Here is a 10,888-nt window from a genome sequence, read left to right on the forward strand (position 1 = left end):
CTGCACTAGCAGCCTTCACTACTCTGTATTTCCATCCAGGCAATTGTTTTTATTCTATCCCTTCCACCCTCTCATCCTTTTTCTTTTCAGCAGACTCTGCACTAGCGATAAAGAGAAAAATGTCATTTACTACCCTAGAGGAGCTATTTACTCTACTGTAAATAATTACAGTGGAGCCTGGTAAAGATGTGGTGATAATAAGAAGACATATTAGCCTAGGGTCTCTGGGTAGCAAACAACAAAAACTAGATCAAAGTTGGATATATGAAACCCAAGGGCAGAATACCATCAGGCTCAGGAAAGGTCTAGAAAGCAGTTATATCATTTCCACTAATGCAATCACTGAACTGCTTTTCTACAAAGGGTGTCTTCTAAAGCCAACATTCAGAATCTAGAGATTCAGAACGAACTTTGCTGCTGGTTGGAATGAGTATGTATCATAAATATATGTACATACATATACACATATGTATACATACATGCATATGATACAAATGAAAGAACACACACATAAGTAGACTTTTCATAACTGCAACATGCATGCCAGGTATTGGTGACCACAGGAAGTCAGCCCCATGTTTGTGGGGAAGCCAGCCCTACACCAGTTGCCTTATCACTGCAGCCCAGGGGGAACCTGTCAAAGAGGTACTCTACCATTTAGACTTCCAACGCCCACATCTTGCTATCCAGACTTAACCATTAGTATTTGCATAATTTAATGAACATAAACATTTCAGATAAAGCTGAAGACCCCCTTTATTTTAATCCCTGCCCAACCCCATTCTCTTCATTTCTTCTCCAGAGGCAACTGTGATCATGGTTTTCAGGCCATGTTTCTATACTTTTACTATTCACATACACCTACATTCACCAGTGACCGACATCAGCCCAGGCCAGCCCAGCCCACCCCACCCCCATATACCCACTTTGTTTATGAGGGGAAGATTAGTTTTGTGTTTTCCAGGGTCCCATGGAATACCTTCTCCCTCCATCCACGGAGATCCCGAGCTGCATGTGGATGGGACATAGGTGGGTGGAGAGATCCTGGATACCCGACTTAAAACTTAAAAGGTGAGATTTGCACACGTGAATCAAGGACAGACCTTTATTTATTTAGGAACCAAATAACTTTATTGGAATAAAATTGAAAGACAAAAACCTTAAGTGAACGTTTTGCAGGGACAGCATTGCAATATGCACGCTCAGTACGGTGACCAGGGGAAGTCACCCTGTGGCTCTGGGGAAAGCAGTCCAAACTCAGTTCTTACTGCCGTCCCCCAGGGTGAGCTTGTCGAAGAGGTACTCTGCCAGGCCGTCTGCTGGGGCCCCCATCTTGTGCAGGTTGTCGAGATGGTCCCCCAACTCTTTCATGGACTTAACTTGCTCTTGCAGGAGGTGACTCTCCAGGAAGTCGCACAGATGGGGATCCGCCTTGTCGGTGGCCAGCTGGTGCAGATCGAGCAGGCTCTGGGTCACGCACTTCTCTAGGTGGAGCGCACACTCCATGGCCTTCAGGCCGCTCTCCCAGTTGTGGCGGTCTGGCTTCTTGATGTCGCCAAGGCGGAGGCGGCCTCCGCGTTGGGTCTGCAGCTGCATCAGCCTCTCGGCGTGCTCCCCCTTCTGGCGCGACTGCTGCAGGAACAGCTGGAAGAAGTGCTTCAGGGCCACGTCGGCCCTGTCGAAGTAGTAGGCCATCGACAAGTACACGTAGGAGGCGTAGAACTCCAGGCAGATCTGGCCGTTGATGGCGGCCTCGCAGTCGGGGTGGTAGTTCTGGAGCACCTGCGAGGGCTGCGCGGTCGCCATGGCTGGAGGCGCGAAGGCGAAGGCGACCTCAGGTTGTTACCAGAGTGGGTGATGAAGGCGCCGCTCTGGCTCAGCGGCAGCACTGGCTCGCGACCAAAATGGCGTCACACCAAAGTGCGAGCGTTGGTTACGTTGGGGGGGTGGGGCGGGGGGGTATCCGTTACGTTCCAGGGGGATCCGCTACGTTGCTTTACATTACGTTCCGGTGGGCGGGGGAGGAGGCAGCGGCGGGAGTGCAGTGTTCCGGGTTCCATCAGGGCCTGGCTGAGGCAGGGCTGCTGTGTGCTAAGCGTCTGGGCTATGTAATGTTTTAGAATGTTATTCATGAGTATAGATGCAACCATTTTGAGTTAATCACTTGCATGATTTCCTTGAGCAGTTTATTTGAATATTGTCCTACTGTGGTTGTTTCATTAAATATAGTGCTTTTGGGGTCTTATTAGTTATGTTTAATATCGCACAGTTTTATTTGAATGTTAGATAAATCAGTGACTTCAACATCCATACTGATGACACTTCTGATAGCCTCCTCACTCGGTTCCTAGACTTAGTAAGTCCAGTGACCTCCGCTTTTCTCTTTCTAGTCATGGTCTAGTTCACGCTGCTCTGACAGGAGAGCACCACCTCTAGAGCCTCAGTGAATCTTTCCACCTCTCCATCTTTCACTCTTTCTGAGCTTTATTCTCTCATCTCTTAATCTTTCAGCACAGTCCTAGAAGCACATTCCTTCTGCCCTGTCTGGAGCCCGGTAGGACAGATTCAATGATCTCATCACTAATGTCCTAGATTTGCTCTCCCCCTTCACCTGGCTTGTCAATTTCCTTCCTCTTGGCTAAGTACAGACTTCTCTTTTCTCTGGCAGAAAACAAAAGGTTTAGGTGCATTCTTAGAGAAAGCACTTACCCACGGGGTTGTATTCATTCCCTCCAACCTCATTTGTTCTTTCACTGACACTCAACAAGTCTCTTTTTTAAGCCCAATTATGTTCTATGTAATGAGCCACCGTGGTAGGGAATACCACTGATCTCAAATGGCCTTTCATTCATTCATTAATTCATTCAACAAATACTTATTGATTACCTAATATGGCCCAGGCACTAGTCTAGGATTTGGGCATATAGTAGTAACAAAGAGAAACAAAGTCTCTGTTCCCTTGGGGGTTGTATTCTAGTGGAGAAGCAGACCAAAACAAAACAAAACAGAATAAAAAACTACCATTTTCTCCCCTTATTGTCTCAAGTAAATACATACAAGATATTACACTTGTGCATGGAAATAAAAAAGACAAAATATATTCTTAGAATTCAAGGATATTATAGTGGAAGACATAAGACCAACCTAGGTATTTATAATTAATTTATTTGTGCATTAATTCAACAACCACTTATATACTCCAAATATGTGTCAGATGCTGTGTTTGATTCTGGAGATGTGCAGAAGAATCAAATGGGGTCTCTGTTCTCAAGGTACAAGATAGAGTGACAGAATATTATAAGTACTCTCAGGTAAAGTTAGGATAAGAAGCCTATTTTCACGTAAAGGGTTAATCCCATGGCTTTGATTAATGCACCTTTTTTGGTCTCTTTATTTCTCTTTTGAAAGCTTATGCTATTTTATGATCAGAGTTTATGAAGAAAGCAAAGGATCACATATCAAATATCACGATGTAAGCTTATGTAAACAGTTTTAGAGGCGTTTAATTGTTGATTCTGTAAGGAAATAGAATAATAACAATGTCTATTTGATAATTGATTTTAGTAATAGAATCACACACTAGAGATGGAAAAGAACTATGTGATCAATTTCTCAATGAGATAAAATTGTATTCTATATTTGCTTACACCAGTGTTTAGTCTTAATATAATTGTAGACTTTCAAAATTTCCTTGGGAGACTCCATTTTAGACTTCACTGTAAGAATCTATTTAAGTAGAAGAGGTCTTGATTTTGTAGAACGTTTTCTCATTATGTCCCAAGATTATTTAATAATTAATTTATCCCTACAATTTTACTCTTCAAATACTTAAAATAATAATACTATTGAATGGTTGTGGATATACTAAGGGGTTTGTCTAGCCCCACGCCCAGTTGGGTGAGCAGTGTGGGACAGGTGCGGAGAGACCACAGAAAAGACCCAGAGACAGTCAACAAGGTGTATAGGTTTATTGGGAGTTACTTACAGGGAATGTGCAGTGGTGGCCAGCTGGATGGAAGTGTGCACCCGCGATCACGAGTAGGGAGGGGGTTGCTTATATAGGCAGGAGCACAAAGGCTATATGCTTGCCCAGAGGGGCTGTCCCTGGTTTGGCCAGCGTTCCCAGGAACAATAGCTCACGTGGAGGGGCTCTGTGTTCCTTTAAGACCTGATGTTCTTTGAGTGAGATAAGATCTGGGCTGGCCAGGCCCTGGATCTTTACAAATTCCAGCAGCTGGGCATCGTGCCCAGAAGAGGGCCAGAAGGATACATGGTTGCAATGGGCTTACGGGCTCTTGCTGAGCAAGCAAGGCCCAGGCCCTACGGGGTGATAATGGTGTTTCTCAGATACTTCATCCTTCATCCTTACTTCCCAGGGAAGAAGGTAACGGTAAAATATTTATTATAAGTGAGAGAAACCTGAGCTTTAAAAACTAACTTTTCTAAGGGAAATCAAGAAACAAGCATAGGCTGGGACCTTAAATTTCCATGAAGGAAATATACATATGTATAGACAAGAGCATTCCATCCAGTTTTTCTTTAACGAGAAATATAAAACTAAATACCAACATAGAATGACAAAACTTTAGAGCAGATCATGTTTTTTAAAAATATGAATATAGGACTATAAGATAAAGGTTTCTTTGAAATGTTTGTAGTCACTGTTTGTATTGTATTAGTGTTAGTCATGATTCTCCAGAGTAACAGAACCAGCAGGAGATATATATATGGAATTGGCTCACGTGATTACGGAAGCCGACAAGTCCCAAAACCTGTAGGTAGCAAACTTGAGACCCAGGAGAGCCGATGGTGTAGATCCAGCCCAAAGGCCAGCAGGCTGAGGACCCAGGAAGTTCAAGTTGAAGGCAGGAAAAAAACAACATGCCAGCTTGAAGGCAGTCCAACGGGAGGAGTTCCCTCTTACTCAGAGGAGGGTCAGCATTTTTGTTCTATTCAGGCCTTCAATTGATTGTATGACGCTCACCCACATTCGGGAGGGCAAACTGCTTTACTCAGTCTACTGTTTCAAATGTTAATCTCGTGGAAAACCACCCTCACAGGCACACACGGAGTATTTGACTAAATATCTGGCTACCCCATGGCCCAGTCAAGTTGACATATAAAATTAACCATCACAGTATTATTTATAATAAATGCAGAGTCATGAAATAAAGATTCTAGTGAAATAATGTGCGAAAACTCTTTTGACTTTCAGTTCCCTTCATCATTTAAACCTGTTACAGAACTAGTAGTTACACAACTGTTATTAGGCAATAAATTCTGACTCAGTGTCAGTGATTAGCTCTCATTCATTCATTCAGTGCATTTCTACTGAGCACCTATTATACGTTAGGTATTTTTATAGGTACTAAACACAAAAGCTTGTGCTATAAACTCCTCATATTTGCATTTTTTGCAGCTGAGTGCTATTCAATGTTCCATATAATCCCATCTTTAAAAATTAGTGCATGCACTAGGCTTGATGATGTATTCATAAGGCAGTGGACCATGAGTAGCGGCAGTTGGTGGCTTATCTCACTCTTCATATATGTATGTGTGTGTGTGCATGCGTATGTATAAACCAATCATTTAATGAGGGGTCGTGAAAAGTGATATATCAATCCAAAATCATTATTATCTATCAAGTCAAAATCAATATTATCTGTCTTTGAGCTATTCACTCTACATTATCTCGTTACAGATACCCTCTGAGTTACCTTTTATTATTATCACCTGTATTTTACAGATAAAGAAATTGTAAATTAGAGAGGATGTAACATGCTCAAGTACACGTCTTGTAAAGCAGAGAGTGACACTCTGAACTGGATTCCTCTCTAGATAGTTCGGAAAATTTCCCTGGACCATGAGCTCCTTTAGGACAAAGACTGTTTAACTTGATGATGCTAAATTTCACATAATAGGGGCTCAAAAATATGAATTAAAGTAATGAGTGGCCTATTAAAAGTTTTAGTCTCATTATTTCTCCAAATTAAAGCAATGAGAGAGAGTAGATGTTGAATATATATTTAAACTGTGTTTCCTTTAGAAGGAAAAATAATCAAAGACACTCAATTGTGACAAATTACTATTATAATTTTACTCTAATATGCATAAACATAAAACGAGATATAAAAATCTGTAAACTTAAAGGTATGCTTTTATAACTGTAAAACTAACAATTTATATATATGCAAATACAACTATAAAACTAATAAAATTAAAATTAAGAAATTCCAATTAGGCATCAGATTACGCTTTTTGCCTTAAACACAATTACTTCTCGCTGAGAATAGATCTAGTTGCCAAGATGCAAGTTTTCTTTTGAGTGTGCCGTGCTCAATATACATTCTTCTTGACTGAAATGATTGACACGCTTTAGCTCATATGATGATTCACATGAAGAGGGTTCATAGGGAAGAGGCTGTTGAAACTGCTTTCAGGTAGTGGAAGCCATCACTTAAATACTGTCTATCTGTGTTCTTTTTTATTGACTTGTGAAATGTCAAGTGATACTTTATTCTGATGCTGTTTGTTGATTTCGTGAAGTATCACTAAAAGTCTCAATACTTTCAATAAGTGAAGGGCTGATGTTTCATTCTATTAAACTATTTTTCGTTTTCCAATCATTGCTTTGAAAGGAAATTTTAGTCTTTACAACTAGTAAAATAAATCAATAGGACCATAAGGGTAGACATGGGACAATTGTCACTTTTACACCAGAGCATGCCAAACTAGCAGCAATCACACTCAGCATGATTCAAAACATGCATGCAAATGTGGACACTGTATCTGTGTGGTTGTATTGAGCTATAAAGAGATCAAGATAATCCTGAAAATGCTTCCGGTAATTTTTCATTTAGATGTAAACACAACAACAGATCCATGGAATTCACAGATACAGATAGAGAACATTGAGTTAGAATGGCATGGACACACCATATATCTAATCAATAACAATTTAGGACATAATGCATGTCCAGCTTTGTGCTGAATGATTGCAACAGACATTGACTTTAATCTCATGGGCCCAAGAGTCTGTTTAGGTTCACTTTGTTCACTGACAGAATGCTTATATGACCAATGAAAAATTAGTTGCTAATGAGTTGCTAATAGAATATATATTAATATCTTTACTTTGAAATATTCATATGTATTCAATGATGTTTTGTTTGAAATCTTTACTTCTGTTGTCACAGATAAGAAATTGCTACAGAAGTTCTCATACCTTTTCCTACATAGCAATTATGTTTAGGGAAAATATATTTGGCAGAATTGTGTTAGTTAACCTAAAGATCTGGAATGTCTTGGTTGAAGCTGTAGATATTTTGTTTCACTAAAATCAAGTGTAAGTTTTTCAAACGAAGTTAGAAAAACATAATCCTTGCAAAATTTTCCTATGATTCTATACTTTACTATAATATTAACCCAGAGTGTTAATAGAATAAGCTTATATTTAATGTGATCATTACTCTTCATAATTTGACAGGAGTAATTAATTTTCTCTCATTTTTTGATTTTCTCCACTTTCCTTCTACACTCTCAATGGCTTATTTGCTGGTTTCCTTTTCCATAAACATATGATAATTATCTCATCCAGCCAACGTCAAAACTCAGTGAAAAACACAACTTATAAAAGTGAAAGTAAAGTGTTTCCTGTGTATTATTCACGTTTATTACCCTCCCTGTGAACTTTTCATTCTTCAATTCTTGCTCATAAATGAAAAATAAACAATGCCCTTTTGAGTTATTTTCTTGAAGGCTTTTACCATTTTCCAAAAACATCTCTGAATGTTTAAGGTCAGTTAAACCTATTGAGAGAATTTCAAATTTCTAGGGAATATCTGATATTTAGGAGCTTTTTGCCAAAATTATTTTAAGCCTCATTTATTTCAATGTGAACCAATGGATTGGGATATGTTCTTTCGGTAGAAAGATTATTAACATTTTGCTTTTGCTTATGCATATGGTGCTCTTAAGTTCTGATTTCTTACATGGCAAACAACCTATGAGGAAAAACTCATTAATAATCTGCCAAATGCTGTTGGCTGTATGACTCCATTCTCCATTAGTAATGTTATCCCTTGATTTTCTGCTGGCAGAAAATTGCTGATTCTTCGAAACCTTTGGCAGTAATATGCATTTATACAGCATATATATATTGGAAGAGGAATTGAGGGCAAAGACAAAACCTAGCATTCCTTTACAGGACATGAATTGAAGATGTGTTGTGGAGTAACTGGTGGATTTGATGAGGCCAAAAAGGCATCCCGTTAGAAAGGGAAGAGGCAGTAGAAACTGGAAATTGAGGGGAAGAGAACTACTGGAAAGAATTCTTGAAGGATAACACTCGTCCCTTTGATTGTCTATGTGCTAAAGTCCCTGGCCTGGAGTAGAAGGGGAGAGCTGTGCCAAGAGCATCTTCTGGTGGCAGGGACTATCATTTTCTAGTACATGCAGCTACTGAAACATTGCTTATCATTCCTAAGATCTTAACTGTCAAGGACTAAAAATAGTAATGATAACTGGAAATGTCAGTTTCATCTCCAAAACAATCTACTTACAATTGCTTCCCTATTTCACCCAATCTCTATGAATTATCGATGCTTTTATTCCCCTCTAAATCATCACTTTGGTCCTTAATCAAATGTATTCCTCAATTTTTCTGCAGAGAAATGCATTTTTTTCTATGTGGCCCTTCCTCCTTTTTCTTTTTTATTTTCCACATTAATAATCTCTAATATTTAGAAAAAAGATAATAGCGTATAAATGAATCAAGGTGCAGAATTCCTCAAATTATAAAAATCAATTCCTAGATCATTTTGGATTGATAAATATATTTATCACATCAATGTATTTCAGTTAATCAGTTTGTGTATAGAGATTGCAGCTACAGGATGAAAAATCTTATTCAGTTTATTCAGTTTTTACAAATGTAGGAGGGGGAAATGGAAATAGGAATAATACATTTTTTGCAGAACCAAGCACTTCCTTTTCTCCAGAGACACTGTTTTATAAACCATGGTGGTGATTTTCCTAGCCACGCTATTAAATATATTTGGTTGGGTTATATTCTGAATTAAAGCAGGTCATTGGAGTAAGTGTCTGTATGGGACACCTGGTTTTATAAAACTACTTCATAGCTGGATGATGTAGAGCATCCTCAGATTATCCTGTTGCAAAGGAGAGCTGTTGGGTCAGATGAACATGAGAAAACAGGTAATATAATATTAGAACTCTTTTTATAAAATAACATCTTAATTCACATTTTGTGATAGCTTCAATAGCATCTTAGAAAACCATAGGTGTACTTGAGTATTGAATGCATACATTCGTATGTACATATTAGGCTTTGATAGCTAATGTTAATGTCAGCAAAAATTTGGACCTTAATGTGGATTGTGGTATGAATATAGATATGTATAGATATATAAAATAAATTATTCTAAAGAGATATGATTATTAACATAGAACAATAGCCTATATTTCATAATCAGGATTAGAGTGGTAAGATTTATAAACAAGAATAATATTGCATATTTTTGCCTGCTCTTCCAATGTCAGACATTAGCCAGGTAAAGTGGACATTAGCGGAAACACGCATCTTAGCTGATTATATGTGTACATATTCTATGAAATTTTGATTTTTTGAGTGTTGCATTAGAAGTCATGGAGTAAGATTAAGCCAGTGCTAATGGAGAACTGAGATTATTGATTATTCTATATTTTTCATATCCATAATATGAAATGATTCTGGAAATTTTTGCTAGCTACTAGAAAATAAGCTAAGATTTATGATAGCGCTTAGAATGCATCTACCAAAGTTCCATCAATAGGAAAGTCAGGTCAGCCTTCTTTTAATGAAATCAGCAGACATAATGTAGTGACATTTACATGTCCTCAGACAAAGTTTTATTACTTTAGCAATGCAATAAATGGCCAAGATTTTAGCCATTTGCAAGGTCTTTTAATGATATACCAGAGAATTTCATGAGTACCTGGTATGAACCACCTTATAAAATAGAGCTGCCTCTGCTTGATTATTTCTTCAATGTTATAATCTAGCTATGTTAGTGAATTAGAGCTGTGGATCAGAAGATAAAACATGCATACGCTGAAACAGGAACACACCTCATTTTTTTCCCTAGAATTCATCTATATAAGAAAATAGAATGAGCCTTCCAGAAATATGAAAAAAAAATTAGCCTGATAGTGTTCATTCTTATCTTTTTGGGAATTTGAGTAAGTCATTTGTTCTCATTTAGCCTCAAGTTGTTTATTGAAAAACGTGGTTTTGGACTATATCCTGTTGAATATACTGTGGTCAAATGATTTTATGCCCAGCGATTTTGACCCTTGGCTGTGAATCAAAACCAACCGAGGGAATTCTGATTCAGCAGGTTGGGGATAGAACCCTGGCGTAAGTACTTTTAAGAAGTGCCACAAGTGATTCTGATACTCAGCCAGGATATTAAATACTGATTCTATGCTATTTGGTGCAAAGAACAAAATGGGAAAATCTAAGTCCAGATATTGCTTATAACTTACCTAAATTTCGTACCTTGCTAAGAAAAAATATCAGTGGGTGTATCAGTGGTAAAATAGCTGCAGTATATTTCATCATATGAAAAGATGGTTACAGTGTTACTGGTAGAAAAATGATCAGAATGGACAGTGTATTAGGGTTCTCCAGAGAAATAGACCTAATAGCATATTTCTATTCTATTCTATATAATAGGATATATATCATATATAATAGGATATATGCTACAAATATATATATATATATACATATTTAAAGAGAGAGAGAGAATGAGAGATTTATTTGAAGAAACTGGCTTAGGCAATTGTGGGGGCTGGCAAGTGAGAAATCTGCAGGGCATGTCAGCAG

At 38.2% G+C, this 10,888-nt stretch overlaps 1 protein-coding gene across 1 annotated transcript; it reads right to left on the minus strand.

The window, feature by feature from the left end:
- Positions 1–1,257: 1,257 nt before the first annotated feature.
- Positions 1,258–1,806, minus strand: LOC124245962 (ferritin heavy chain-like). The gene has a single exon (XM_046673802.1). It carries the CDS (start codon positions 1,804–1,806, stop codon positions 1,258–1,260), a length of 549 nt encoding a protein of 182 aa, XP_046529758.1.
- Between the last annotated feature and the right edge of the window lie 9,082 nt (positions 1,807–10,888).

This window comes from Equus quagga, chromosome 10, assembly GCF_021613505.1.
Source record: "Equus quagga isolate Etosha38 chromosome 10, UCLA_HA_Equagga_1.0, whole genome shotgun sequence".
In the NCBI taxonomy this organism is placed as follows: Eukaryota; Metazoa; Chordata; class Mammalia; order Perissodactyla; family Equidae; genus Equus; species Equus quagga.